This window comes from Pagrus major, chromosome 17 (genome assembly GCF_040436345.1).
Source record: "Pagrus major chromosome 17, Pma_NU_1.0".
In the NCBI taxonomy this organism is placed as follows: Eukaryota; Metazoa; Chordata; class Actinopteri; order Spariformes; family Sparidae; genus Pagrus; species Pagrus major.
In genome coordinates, this window is record NC_133231.1 from 23,739,916 (window position 1) to 23,753,859 (window position 13,944).

At 38.5% G+C, this 13,944-nt stretch overlaps 3 protein-coding genes across 4 annotated transcripts in view; all 3 read right to left on the reverse strand.

The window, feature by feature from the left end:
* Positions 1 to 82: 82 nt before the first annotated feature.
* On the reverse strand, positions 83 to 5,934 carry srsf10a (serine and arginine rich splicing factor 10a). Of its 2 annotated transcripts, XM_073485492.1 has the most exons (6): positions 5,758 to 5,919; positions 3,562 to 3,666; positions 2,582 to 2,685; positions 2,288 to 2,456; positions 1,126 to 1,176; positions 83 to 1,045 (listed from the first exon to the last, which is right to left on the reverse strand). In XM_073485492.1, exons 1-6 carry the CDS (start codon positions 5,820 to 5,822, stop codon positions 778 to 780), a joined length of 762 nt encoding a protein of 253 aa, XP_073341593.1. In that variant the 5' UTR covers positions 5,823 to 5,919; the 3' UTR covers positions 83 to 777. The 2 variants fall into 2 exon arrangements, with proteins under 2 accessions (XP_073341593.1, XP_073341594.1); XM_073485493.1 differs by lacking the exon at positions 3,562 to 3,666 and having other exon boundaries at positions 2,582 to 3,313; positions 5,758 to 5,934.
* Positions 5,935 to 7,098: 1,164 nt separating this feature from the next.
* On the reverse strand, positions 7,099 to 8,037 carry fabp10a (fatty acid binding protein 10a, liver basic). Its single transcript, XM_073484929.1, has 4 exons — positions 7,894 to 8,037; positions 7,608 to 7,780; positions 7,299 to 7,388; positions 7,099 to 7,208 (listed from the first exon to the last, which is right to left on the reverse strand). The coding sequence occupies exons 1-4, from the start codon at positions 7,958 to 7,960 to the stop codon at positions 7,158 to 7,160; spliced, it is 381 nt and encodes a 126-aa protein (XP_073341030.1). The 5' UTR covers positions 7,961 to 8,037; the 3' UTR covers positions 7,099 to 7,157.
* A 681-nt stretch (positions 8,038 to 8,718) lies between these two features.
* The window catches only part of myom3 (myomesin 3), a 58,946-nt gene continuing 53,720 nt past the window's right edge, over positions 8,719 to 13,944 (reverse strand). Inside the window, exons 28-36 of the mRNA XM_073485499.1 lie at positions 13,518 to 13,628; positions 13,245 to 13,332; positions 12,966 to 13,004; positions 12,610 to 12,715; positions 10,652 to 10,815; positions 10,531 to 10,567; positions 10,317 to 10,339; positions 10,161 to 10,216; positions 8,719 to 10,020 (exon numbers count right to left, since the gene is read on the reverse strand). Coding sequence (XP_073341600.1) covers positions 9,751 to 10,020; positions 10,161 to 10,216; positions 10,317 to 10,339; positions 10,531 to 10,567; positions 10,652 to 10,815; positions 12,610 to 12,715; positions 12,966 to 13,004; positions 13,245 to 13,332; positions 13,518 to 13,628 — 894 coding nt within the window. The 3' untranslated portion in view covers positions 8,719 to 9,750. The remainder of the gene's footprint in view (positions 10,021 to 10,160; positions 10,217 to 10,316; positions 10,340 to 10,530; positions 10,568 to 10,651; positions 10,816 to 12,609; positions 12,716 to 12,965; positions 13,005 to 13,244; positions 13,333 to 13,517; positions 13,629 to 13,944) is intronic.

The following is a 13,944-nucleotide window of genomic DNA, read 5'->3' on the forward strand; positions in this document are numbered from 1 at the left end:
CCTCAGTGCTATCATAATGAAGTATGGTTGAATTATGCCATGATACAAGTCACAGTAAAGCATAGGTCTTTGGAGCATAGTACAGATTTTATTTCTTTATTGATAAAGCACATACTAAGTAACACCATTAAAACAAGGGTAACAGTATTAAGGAACACTTAAAATATTTAACTGACTTTGTTTCACTCACTGAACAAAATGAATGCAGCTAATCTTGAACATACTGTCACATGAAATACTGGACAAGGTATTAGGCAGCAAACATCTGCTTTCCTTATACATTGCCACAGCAATTAACAGCTACAAAGAATACAGTTTGCTTGCTGTATAATAACAAATGCCACTGAACAAGGCATCAGAGGCCAGCTTGGTAAATATCGGTAAGTCAGGGCCTGTAGTTAAATTTTTATTTAGGTTTACAGAATACACAAAGGTACCAAATCGAGACAGGCATGTTAACCGTATGTAAATATTGCCAACTAAAAAATACAAAAATAGTTTCCAAACCGAAGCTTTTTCTCTCCAACTTTCAATTACCATCATCACACAAGTCAAAAAAAAAAAAACATGACCTGGCCAAGACATCCAGGGATCAACTGTGCTTTTCATCAATCACTTAGGAAAAAAACATTTTGATAACGCTAAAAAATATCTCTGCTGCCCTCTTCCCTTTGGCAAGTAATTGAATGAAAAACAAATTCAAACACAGCGTAACACTTAAGTTATCGTAGTCAAAAGCTTAACAGAAACATCCTCAGATTAATAGGAATAAGACAGTCAGTGCCCCCCAGACTTGCGTCCAGCCCAGGATCTGGAACGGGAGCGCGACCGGGATCTAGAGTAGGATCGTGATGGAGAACGTCCCACAGATGGTTTCTGGGAGCTGGAGGTTGGCTGGAAGTCTTCAGCTGGGCTGTGGGACCTGGACTGGCTCTTTTTACCTTTGGACTTGGATCTGGGGGGTGAAGGGGTGCGGGACGCAGAGCGGTTGCGTGAGCCTGGTTCACGGTGAGTCCTCTGGTGTTCACGAGGAGGACCTCTGTACCTGGAGGGATGGTCATAACTTAATAATAAAATGTGTGCATTCCTTGCTTATTTTAGGTACTGGAATGACAATTCACTCACTTGTCATTTTCATTGCTTCTGCTCCGTCTACGTCGACTGTAGGACCGAGATCTGTAGAGAGAACAAAAACAGAAACTAGTTTATCAGGACTAGGTGTATCACCTTATAGCCAGGACAAGAGAACAATGAGATCACATAATCAAGCAGTTTGTCGCTTCCTGCTTTATATAAACGTGACTGGTTTGAACCAGTTTTAGAGAGGCTCCTTTAAGGTGTCAGTCTTCTTTGATGTCTATCTGGCTTTTTTCTTTTTAATAGTGTTTTGGGGAATAAATAAAGAGAACGATCACACCTGAACTAAAACATAAAAGATTTACCGGACAAGACACAATATAGTATATAAACCCTGCAAACAGGCTTCATCTTGTAATGGGTGATCCCATGTCACCTTCTAATCATACTTACTGTTTTAATGTGCAAATAATTCTCAGCAAATTGACTATGCTTTGGACTTTCATCTTAAAAATGTAACAAGTTTTGTAACCTATATGTTTTTTTAATTAACAGTTGAGCCTGTTCAGACATATTGAAAACACTTCTAGGGCTGAGTATTAAAAAGATTGAGTGTTGATACTCTAACAATACTTCTCTGGTACCTTAATTTGGAGAATATAGTGTATATTGCGCTTTTCATTTAACACAAATGTGCCGAAGTGCTCAATGCATCAACATCAACTTTACTTTAACAACAATTACTTAAAGTCTAAGGGTAGAAGCACTTCCTGAATTAGATCTGATTTCTGTACTCAGATATTTTCTAAATCTGGCCAAGCACATGCTACCAACATTTTTTTGCCGTTATTTGAGAAGTATTGAGGTTTGATACCCAGCCCAGCCCTCCATTCCAACTCTGTGTGACTAATTTATTGAGAGTTGATTCTCTGATAAAATAAGTTACTTTTCTGCAGTAAAATGTCTGAACACAACTAGACCTTTATTCTATATTTCATTATATTATATTATCCCAAATGTTTTCTGACAACGTTGAAAACTAGGGAAATCCATAACTTTATCCAAGCTCATGGTGCCTTTCATTCATTTGCCTGTCTCCCTAACTTCTGGGAGAGAGTCAGAGATTGACAAAGAAAGTCTGCAAACATGACAAAAAGCTGTGCATTCAAGTTACTGTAGGTGGAACAAAACAAAGGTGACGACAACTTACTCTCTTGGGCTCTCGGACCTCCGAGGACGGCGCTCATAGGAGGGGCTTCGGGACCTCTGTCGATCATAGCTGCGGCTTCGGGACCGTCTTCGGCGGCTATCCCGATCATCGTCATAGCGGGAGAAACTGCGTGGGGAGTGCCGCTCCTTGGTCTTCATCTGGTTTGGGGCTAAAATAGACAAATTATATCAGGACATTAGTCATTTCCAAACTCAATACTTCCAAACAATACTGAATGAGGCTTGATATAAGTTAAATGTATGCTGGTTTGTTAGGAATGCAAGTTGTTCATACTCTTTCTGTCTCCCTGGGCGAACTGGATCTCGATCTGACGCCCACAAACCCATTTACGGTCCAGGTTGTGAAGAGCGTCCTCTGCATCTCGCACATCTTCAAACATGCTGAGTTGTTAAGGGCTTTTATTTTGAATTTGAAATGGTGGGACAAAGAATGCTGCACATATTCACAACAATCACACAAAAAAAAGCTGCAACACAGATTAACCGCTCAAGCCAATGGTACACAGCTACTGGACTTAAATCAGTGCAGTGAAAAAGCAGTTATTTTGAGGTAATGATTTCTGTGAAAATCAATGAAATTTTTTTGATTTCAGTCTGTAATTGAACAACATAATACTGAACCAAAAGATCCATTTATGATTTCAAATTGTGAGGACAAAACAAATACTGATGGTGATCAGATTTGGTAGGATACAAAATGTTTGGCTTGTTACCTTTAACATGCTTGACCTTTGACCTTCAGCTTGATCTTTTGTCTTGGCAGAAGAACTTGAGGTTTCCTGCTTGTCTTTGCCCAATAAACACTTTGCTTTTCCTCCCTTTTGGTAGACAAACGGAAGCCTTGGCACTTTCTTTTCTCCTCTTTGTATCTTCATGCTTTTGCTCTCTCTTTATTTTCCCAATTCCACTACTGCTTGTTGCCTGGGTGTCTTTGGCTTGAATCTATTCTACAACCGCCTCTCAACTTTCTTTGGTGTGGAGTCTCCAGAACTGTATCTTTACAATTCTAAGGCAACAACAGAAGAAATATTGGTTAGGAATATGTTCAAATCTATATACAATATACTAGATGACAAATAGATTTTAGAAAATGATATTTCAATTACAAAAAACATTCAATTGTGTGATATAAAAACAAAAACATCCGGTTAGGTATCGTTGAGGGCGCTGCAATTTAAAAGTCAGATTAAATGCTTCAAAATCAATCTGTGAAAACACAATTTCCAAATCAAAAACTTAAAGAATAAAGGATATTGAATGTAAGCAAATCCTCTTGTCCGTCGTGTATAGAAGTCAAGTGGAATGTAGACATCTACAATAGGCCCATAACGACCAAACTCACGTCGTAAATCCTCTGGCCTAAAGTGTCATGAAATAAACACATTTATTCTGCTGGCTGCCATGTGAATGTAGCTGGAGCTCAGTGTGCAATGTAATACACAAGAGCTGGCGCCAACACAGCATATGACAATACTTGTTTGTGGACAACAAACAATTACTATCCCACTTCAGAAGGAAGTGTGCTCACTTAAAGGTGGCAATGTAAAAACACAAAAAAAAACCCAGCCAGCCAATTTCACACATCCACAGCAGCCATAAAAGGCATGCATTATCTATTAACAAAGGTGGCAAAGACACAGGGGTTAGTTACCTGAAAATTACCACCATTTGGCTCATTTTATTACAGCAACATTTCAAAATGTCTCGGAAAAGCACCACTGATTACAAAAAAACTCTATACATGTAACAGAACAGTGTTTTGTCTACCATCTCTCATCTGTTAGCAATTTTTAACATGGATGCACTATGATGACTTCAGGTTCAGCCCCAAATAACAGCAGGACATTGGTGAAACTTTCCAGTGCATAAATTATTGGGGACTATTACTTCTAATTAAGAGCGTTGCAAGTTTGATGAAGCATTATGCTCTCTATATGTTGTGTTTCGAACATTTAAATGGACAGTAACCTTAGCTTGAGAATTGTTTCTTACTTTACTAAACTGCCCAGTGTGGAAGCCCGTTTCTGCCAGCTAAAGAATAAAAACTTAAGATGAAAAAAAAATATTCCCATGGTATAATTATGAGATAAAAACAATTGTGGCTTTTTATCTAGTAATTCAATGCCCCTAAAAGCTAAGTTTTCAGCATTATTTTTGTCTTTTAAAGGCGCACTATGTAGTTTTGGGAAATATTTTTAGGCCTAAACAAACTCTTTGTTTTCAAGACTGAATAAACAAACTGCAGCAATTGTGGCTTTTTATCTCACAACTTTTTACTTTTTATCTAGTAATTATGACCTTTATACCACAATTTTGACTTTTTAAAATCACAATTGTGGCTTTTTATCCAGTAATTTAATCCCCTTAAAAGCTAAATCTTCAGCATTATTTTTGTCTTTTAAAAGGTGCACTATATAGTTTTGGGGAAGATTTTTATGCCTATACAAACTTTGTTTTCAAGACTGAATAAAGACTTTTTATGGCTTTTTATCTCACAATTTCTACTTTTTTATCTAGTCATTTTGACCTTTATCTCATCATTTTGACCTTTATCTCATCATTTTGACTTTTATCTCACAATGTAATCCCCTTAAAAGCTACGTCTTCAGCATGATTTTTGTCTTTTAAAAAGGTGCACTATGTAGTTTTGGGGAAGATTTTTATGCCTATACAAACTCTCTTTGTTTTCAAGACTGAATAAACTGAATAAAGACTTTTTATGGCTTTTTATCTCACAATTTCTACTTTTTAATCTAGTCATTTTGACCTTTACCTCACAATTTTGACTTTTTATCTCACAATTATGACTTTTATCTCACAATTTAATCCCCTTAAAAGCTACGTTTTCAGCATTATTTTTGACTTTTAAAAAGGTGCACTATGTACTATTTTAGGGATGATTTTTATGCCTAAACAAACTCTCTTTGTTTACATGACTGAATAAACAAACTGACCTTAAAAGGACAACACATTTTCATACTGTTTGACTTTGTTTAAATGTGGCGGACCCTGCCACGTTTCTAGCTTCAAGCAGTGTTCCTCTGAGAACAGCTTGACTCTTCAGTTTTTGTATTATTACCTCATTAATACTGTGAAGATTAAAAGTCTCAGTTTGAGTTTCTACACGCTGCCGCTTTAAGTGGCGGACATGGGGCTTCCACAGCCATTTATGTCGCTGGTATCGACAGCAGCTTCTTCTGGAGACGAGTAACGTCGATGAGCCTACAGCTCCTTGCTCGGTTTTTAACAACCTTTCACCAGATAATGTGTTACCTGGGGCAAAATGCGGTCAAAACGTTAACTACCGCACATTTTTCTGCCCCTCTTTGCCTGCGGTAACTCGCACCGTTGACGTCAGTTATACATTCTGTTGATGACGGACATGTTTGCTAACTAACTAGCATTACGTTAGCTAGCCTACACGCGCGGAGGGTCGAAACGACAACGTACCTGGACTCGTCGGCGATGTTTCTGACGAACAGAGATGAATTAGGCGGCCTCAGGTATCTCGCCATTTTTAACGACCCGCGGCTCAAGTTAAAAGGGCCGTGAATTTGTTTATTACAGCTATTTTCTGTTGGACCCCGAGGCTTCCGACTGTAGCTAACACGAGCTACGTGGTCACTGCTCACCTCGCACTGCGCATGCTCACTGACGTAAAGACGCGGACGCGCGCACACCCCACCCCCAACCCTACAGTGTATACGATTACTTACATTTTTCATTAATTACTCAAATTTTTCATTATTTTCTTACATTTTTCATTATTTTCTTGGATTTTTCATTAATTAATTAAATTTTTTTTATTATTTTCTTGCATAATACCTGTTCACTGCTTGCCTGTCACACTTAATACGGATGTTGGGAGTGGGCAGTGATGTAAAAAGTACCCTAAAATTATACTTAAAAGTGTAAAAGTAAAGATATTAGGTTAATATATAACTATGGTAAACGTGAAAGTCACCCATACAAATAGTACTTGAGTAAAAGTCTTAATCCTATAAATCCTACGCTTATACTTATACTATAAGACGTATATAAACATTTAAGATATATATACATATACAGTAAATCTTTATATATAAGATGTATATGTATGTATGATGTATATATATACACACACAACTCAAACTTAGTTAGAGATATTGGGATATGGCTGCATATATGCATGGCTTGTGCATGGATATGCAATAAAAGTCAAATGAAATGTGTCGCAAGACCAAAAATATTCACAAAATAGAAATTCAACAATCAATCAAGTGAAACACTAAAATATCCGTAAGTAATTTTGAGTAGTGTGAAACAGATGTTGGGAGTAGGCAGTGATGTAAAAAGTACCCTAAAGTTATACTTCAGTAAAAGTAAAGATATCAGGTTAGAACTTGAGTAAGAGTTTAAAATAATTGATATTACATAGGCCTAAGTATCAAAAGTAAAAATAATGTATACATATATATATTTACATGTATGTATAAACAGTTTAATATGGTTAGACGATAATCAGCATTCTTCTGATTATCAGAATCAGTTTCTTCTGATCAGATTGCAGATAAATCTTAAAAGAAAAATAATTTGAATGCACGACTTTGGTTCTGATGCAGGGTGCAATCTGCAACATATCTAGTAACTGAAGCCATCAAAAAAAATGTAGTGAGTAGAAAGTGGGAAAGTTGCCTCCATAATGTCTTGGAGTGGAAGTGAGTAAATGTAAATGTACTTGGTTACATTCTGGGAGTAGGCCTTTGCAAAGAGAGCCGTGCACAGGCGTTTGCACAATAAAGAAAAAGCAAGTCACGTGTATGAAGCATCACTTTTATTTAAATAGACATCGGTTTTCTTCACTGCCCAGTTTACATCTTCTTGCTCTTCCTGACGAGAGTTGTTGAGCCCATGGTCAAAGTCTGAAAGAGGACAAGGGAGTATAAATGACCATATTTAAAGATTATGATACATTGAGGTAAAACATTCAGTTCTGGTAAGATTCACCGGACCTCAATCATCTCTCCTCCCTTGAGCTCCTGGATGTGGCAGAACTTGCCGGTTTTGCAGACCATTCTGCCTCCCTCCATATTGACAATGCACTGGGAATGAGAGAAGAAGACAATACACATCACAAACATTCAAAAACATGCAAAGAAACTTTTAAAGAAAACACTGACATGCACATTATCATCATCACCGGCACAGATAATAGAGTTTGTGAGACACTGTACACAAAATAACAGAATTCTGCTTTACTAAACACTGATGTGACATTAAAAACATGTTGAAGCTTGCAAAAAAAAAGAGGTAAATCAAACCTTGAGCTTCTTGCCGTCCATGGTGGTGATGTCAGCCTCCTTGCCGATGGTAAAGGAGTTGGTCACAGTCTTTCCGGGGGTCTTGGAGGTGATGACAAAGTCGCTTCCGCTCTGCTTGATCTCAGTAATTGGCTTGATGTCCTTGGCCATCTTGATCACATCTGCGGGAAGATCTGCCAAGCAAATCACACGTGTTTGTGTTAATTCCTGCAAATCAAAATAGCCACTGCGTGCTCATGTTTTAAAAGGTAATAGATTTCTGTGTATTCTGGTTTGTTTTTCGTACCCATGGCCCTGAGGAACTCCTCGTAGTTCTCCTGGGCGTAGACCTGCCATGTTCCGTTGAAGTCCATGTTTTCTAGAAGATCTGGATTCTCCTTTACCAAGTCGGGCTGGAGGCTGTGACAGCTGTGTGAAACTCAACACAATGTGGAGGATGTGACTGTAGTGGTGCTCCTTCTTATACAGGAAAGTCTATGTCTAATGAGTAACAAACCCCTCTGAGGTAATCGCTGCTGTTTGAACAACCTCGAGTTCACTTACTCCTGACTGGCCGAACCTCAACTTCTAACAAAGATTAATTTAGATGATTTTTTTTTTGTCACTTTGTTCTCAGGAACTTCAGAAAAATGTAGATTTTTAAAATGTACATCGACAAAAAGAAAGAACAGGAACAAGAGTAAATCATGACCGTTGTTTACTGTGAGGTTCATTTGGGTGTTTGAGGAGGGAAACGCTCAGAATCATAATCAGAAAATGATTTAATTCATACACAAGCATACACTGAGTGTTGGCCATGTTTAACTTCAGGACTCCTTGGAACATTTGATCCTACATGAACTTAAAGCACTTCTGCAACCTTTCTGCAGCGTGCCATTGAACCTCCTAAAGGGAATCTGCCTGACCCAGTAGTGAGGTTAACGACACGACGGACTGTTTGCTTTTTAAGTGCAAGACAAAATCTCTGCTTGCAAAAACATTCACAAAGAAAGCTGCAGTCCACATTGTCTTTAATAGTTGATCATTAATTGGAATATAGTATAGTAGTAGTAGAATATTAAGATGAAATATAATATTTGTAAGTGCCGATAAATAAATACACCTGTGAAAATCACTTGAAATCGCTTTATTTACTACACACACATATATACGACACATCTGATTCAACAAGAGTGCTGAGTGAACATTTAAAGGGAGAAAGTGTGAACTTTTACTGGAGTACAGCCATGACACCAAGTGACAAATATCAAATATGGGTAAATGATGAATGAACTGTAATGTAACAGGGCTACATGTAGAGGAGAATCAACCTCAGCAGACTACCTCTGTAATGTTGTTATAAAGCAATATCCAAGCTTGCTAATTGATTTGCTTTCTGCTAATGTTTGCTCACTCATGGCAGCTAATGTTAGCTGGAGTAAACTTACATCCAGCTGCTTAAGGCAGCTGATGTTAGCTAGCTGGCAGCTAATTCATTAGCAAGTTAGATATGACTTGACAAACTTATTTTACAGAGCTAGTTTTCTGCCTTTGACTCTCCTCTACTTCTGCTCCTGTTACATTATATTTTGGGAGAGTCACAGTCAGCAGACTGCCTCTGTAACATAAGTTATAAAGCAAAATCTAAGCTTGCTAACTTGATTTGCTTCTAGCTAAATGTTAGCTCCTGAACAAGTCTGTACTGCAAATCCTTAATAGGCAATGGTGTGTTTCATTGCTTATGTATTTAGAAAAATGTGTTATGTCTTTGTCAGAAGTTTTCAATTAAAGAAGAAACAAACATCCATGAAGTCAGCTAAAGGAGTTTGACAAACAGGAATATGCATTTCTGCATCTACATCACAGGAGAAGCCTGAGTATGAAATTTTTTATGGTATTTCAATTATAAGACAGTTTGCAGATGAAAGGGGATTACATTTTTGATTAAGTCTCAGTGGACATTTTTCCAATGCTAAATAAAGTTTCATCACGCTCAATACGTTTCCTAATACATGAATAATCCACCATCATTCCATCACACCATCTATAGATCCATCCACCTCCACTCCTCTCTTTATAGTAGAGAGTGGATGTCAACTATCTATCTATCTCAAGCCTAAAACCCCTTCAGAAAATTAATTTCTGACTCATTTTGCTGGCTTTTTTAACCCATCTCCACAGCGTTTGCTGGAGGCTTCTCCCCGTGCCTGTAAACGCTGATGGTCACATCGACGGTTTCAGAGCCAAACTTGTTGCGCACAAAGATGCTGTATTTTCCAGAATCCTCCATGTTGACGTTGTGGACAGTGATGGTGCTGCACTTGGGTTCCTTAGTGATGGTGAATTGGTTCTGGTCGACGATCTCCCTGTCGTTCCGCAGCCAGAAGATCTCTGGGGCTGGATCACCGTCGATGAAGCAAGTCAGACACAAAGACTGAAGAGAGGATGAAATGATGGGTCATAGAAAGGATCATTGATCTGATTCTTGCACACCTCCTTCACACAAAAGGATGACGGTAATATCACAACGCTGTATGATTGTGTCTCTAATATGTTTTTCAGACAGTGTCGTACCTTGCCCTCCCTGATGGCCACAACATCTGGAAGACCCTTTGTTACTTTGGCTCGATCTGAAACAAAACAAATCACTGTAACTCCCCTGTTGACATCCACTGTAGGATCTTTTAAAACTTGTTGTGGACAGAAAATAACAAATAACCTGTGACTTACTTTTCTCAGCAATGGCCGCTTGCCTGAGGGATGAAAACAGAGGGTCAAATCGATACAACACCGCACAGTGTCAGGTAACAACAATCTACGCTGAGATGTTCTCCGAGTAGTTTTCAATAAAAGTCTGTTACCTCTGACTGCTCTGTTTTCTGTTAGTGTCACAGCAGGCCATGCTACACGCATCATCATCCACTACATGCAGTGCAGCACTTACTTCAACCTCTGGTACTCCAGCAAGGCATCAGCGAAGACTGTTGAAAATGATAATGACCATGATCAAGACTGACATAAATATCTTCATATCACACAACCTGTCACTTCTCATCTCTACCCACCTTGTCCTGACAGGTCGAGATACCGCTTGTGTGTCTCTTTGCCGTCGAACATCTCCAAGGTGTATTTGCCTTTATCGTTCTCTGTCGGGTTACAGATTTCAATCCAGACTTTCTGCATGCTGCTGCCAGTCTTTGTTCTGGCTTCCTGGTCAATCCTCTTCTCTCTGCATGGAAGAGATCATAGATAAACCTTTTGAGACTGTTACATATGCTTTAAGATCCTCCTTACTAAAAAAAAACATGCATGTCATGGATTTACTCCTGCTTTTTGAGTGCTCCTAGTAGTTAGGATCAGTTCAATGCAAAGAATAAATACCAACACCGTTTACTCAAAGCGCTTACAACACTGGTCACATTCATACACTGATGGCAGCCCACTCAGTACCAAGAACGCCTCAATGTGCAGCTGGGGGATCCAGGGAACAAACCACTGACCTTCTGATTAGTGGAAGGTTAGGTTGCTCGAAAAGAAGTTGCAAATAAAGTGCAGTTACAGTCTGCGTTTTCTTCTGCTTTCTACTTCTCCTCAGTCTGGACTTGTTTCTGTTTGGTCTTCTGTCACACTGTCTTCCTGAGTGTCCTGTTTTTGCTTTGTCTGTCAAATCACTTTGTAAACTCATAAATAAAGTTATTATTAACACACTGGTCAGATCTTCTTCAGTTGTTTGTTAACTTTTTTATTTAATGGCTATACTTAAATCACCCAGCAGGTGGTGCTAGTAGCCTGGCTAAAAAAAACAGTTACACCCTAAACCATGTAATAATTATGTTTTATTACACACACTGCAGTTCTTTTGAATAATGGCAAATTCATCTATCTCTTTTAGGTAATGCTCCACCTTAACATACAGGTTATTCATATTTCCCTCCTTAAATAGTTTGAATCATGCTTTAAAACATTCGATTACTGTGGCTTTCAAATAAGTTGATTTTTTTTTATTTGCTTACTTTTGTTTTTATTATCTTTTAAATGCATTTTCTATCTGTAACAATTAATTTGCTTTCGTTTCTTGTCTTCACTGTCTCTAAATGCAATTTTAACATTTTCTTAATGTCTTATTTTGATAGTATTTCTACATCTGAGTGGTGCCACATAAATAAACTTGCCTTGCCTAAGGTTGTAAGGTTGGATTTCACACTGTATGACAGTATGTTATATTTTCTGTTTCGACTTGTTCCCAATCTTTATTGAAACTACGTGATGTTTACACATAGTGAGATATTTATACCCAAGATCCCATGTTTTTATCGATTGTATTTTGTCTTGTTAATCATTTTATACACATACTGTATATCCTAAATTTAGACCAATATATTAAATATATTTGAAAACATTAGGCCTCATCTAGAATTTTAAATAGCTGCCAGATGAGAACATTTGCATGCAGAGATCAAAATCCGTCTCCACTCTCACATTTACATGCTTGACTTTTAAAGTTGTTAGTGGCTGAACTTTATTAAGCATTTTAGAGGCTGAACTTTAGTGAATGAGCCCCAGAATTTGCCACCGTGAAAAGAAATGTCACAGTAATTTAATATACCTCTTAACACCATTGAGTTTTGTATGTCAGGCCAGTGTGTTGGCTTCTTTTAATGGTGTATGATTTGTCCATGTTGATTAACTACAGCACCTCTCCAGCCAGAGAGACAGCTGCCACAGAGCTCTACAGAACTGTGTGCATCGTCCTTTCTTTGGCGTTTACAGTGTTTCTGTGGCTTGCAGTAAGCAAAGTGTCCACACTGTTACATGATTCTGAAGCCATCATACATTTAAGGCAACTTTTCATTTGTGTTTCTGTGCACGTGCTCCTGCACATCATGATTTTCAACATTTTTATTCATGACCTACTTACATTTGGTCTCATACAGAATATAAGTTAAGTTTGGAAAACTTCCTCCTCGGCAGCAGATGCACACAGGTTGTTAGGTCAGAGTGGTGGCTCTGCATGCCGACTCACTTGAAGTACCAGCTGGTCTTCATGTAGCTTATATAGTATTTGAGTGAGCAGTAGAGCTTGAAACCTTCAGCGGTGCTCTCAATCTTCAGTGGGCTGGCTGACGTTGCTGCAGAGATGCACAGAGAGAGAGAAGGCTGAGCTTCTTATTATTTGCATACATTTTAGTTTCCTTGGCAGCTTAAAACACAGTCTGGGGAGCTCAACACAGTAATATTCTGAAACACACACTGCAATTAATTAACATGGCTTTCAGTTGTATTATCCTGTTCCCAACAGCTGTTGTCCAAACTCAAGTCATTGGCACATTTCACAAAGGTTGCTCTGTAACGAAGAGCTTCCAACTGTGAATAACTCACCACACTGTTTACTCAGCTGCTGGAGAAGCTTGTCATACTCTGCAAATAAAAAGAACAATTAAGCTTTCAGACAACGTTTATATTGTTTTTGGCACTCAATAAATACTGAATGCAAGATTAGAGGTGGCGAGCTGAATGCTGAGGACGCATAACAAGATAAGAGGAGGGAAAAAAAAAAAAATCGCCTCACTTCTGTCATGGATGGAAAATTTGCAGCGAGTGAAATGCACACAAATGGAGATTGTTGTTTTGTTCACAGGTGACGAGGTCACGTCTCACCGTCATCCAGTAACTGTAAGGTGCTGACATCCTCTCCTCTCCCGTCTGACACCACCGCTCTGTATGAGCCGGACTCTTTCTTCGTAACCTGATGGAAAAAACCACCCACCGTATTACAATTAAACACATTCATAGCTTCTCACATGAAATATTGATAGCTATAGAGAAAATACTTTTAATTCAACTTTTCTTTCCAGGTTAACCTTAAAAGTCATTCCAAGGTGAATCGGGGATTATCTCGAAATAATACAGCGTTAAGCCTTTTGTTGATACCTGTGTGATGGTGAGTGTGCTGACACCTGAAGACTGGTCATACACAACTGGGGTCACCGCAGTGCCTTCTTTAAACCACTTGAGAGACGTGTCCTTGTTTGTATTTGTCACCTGCATATGGAGAGACATACCATACCTGAAACAAAAGTGTCAAGGCTATCCTCTAATATCCAATATTAACTAGTCAAATGGATCTACAGTAATGAACGCAACCCTGTGTGTTGATTAAAAGAGTCAGCTTTGCTGTAATCTGTGTTTTAACATAATGTGTTACGGATATTTTGGGGAATGTGACCAATGCTGTGTTCCAGTCAACGTTTCCTGAAATCTGCAACCTCTGACCTCTAAGTGTTTTCTAGGTGCACGATGCCAAGTTAACAGAAAACTTGGCTGTCCATGACAAAATAAATGTTCTTTGGCAAGTGGA

What these genes read in the sequence shown, in the direction of transcription:
- srsf10a (XM_073485492.1), bottom strand. Translation starts at nt 5,822, where the DNA reads ATGGCGAGATACCTGAGGCCGCCTAATTCATCTCTGTTCGTCAGAAAC. An exon ending in AACATCGCCGACGAGTCCAG is followed by an intron (nt 3,667 to 5,757) that starts GTACGTTGTCGT and finishes ATGACACTTTAG; the next exon opens with GCCAGAGGATTTACGACGTG. An exon ending in AGAAGCAATGAAAATGACAA is followed by an intron (nt 1,046 to 1,125) that starts GTGAGTGAATTG and finishes CCATCCCTCCAG; the next exon opens with GTACAGAGGTCCTCCTCGTG.
- fabp10a (XM_073484929.1), bottom strand. Translation starts at nt 7,960, where the DNA reads ATGGACTTCAACGGAACATGGCAGGTCTACGCCCAGGAGAACTACGAG. An exon ending in GGAGTTCCTCAGGGCCATGG is followed by an intron (nt 7,781 to 7,893) that starts GTACGAAAAACA and finishes TTTGCTTGGCAG; the next exon opens with ATCTTCCCGCAGATGTGATC. An exon ending in AGGGAGGAGAGATGATTGAG is followed by an intron (nt 7,209 to 7,298) that starts GTCCGGTGAATC and finishes GTCCTCTTTCAG; the next exon opens with ACTTTGACCATGGGCTCAAC.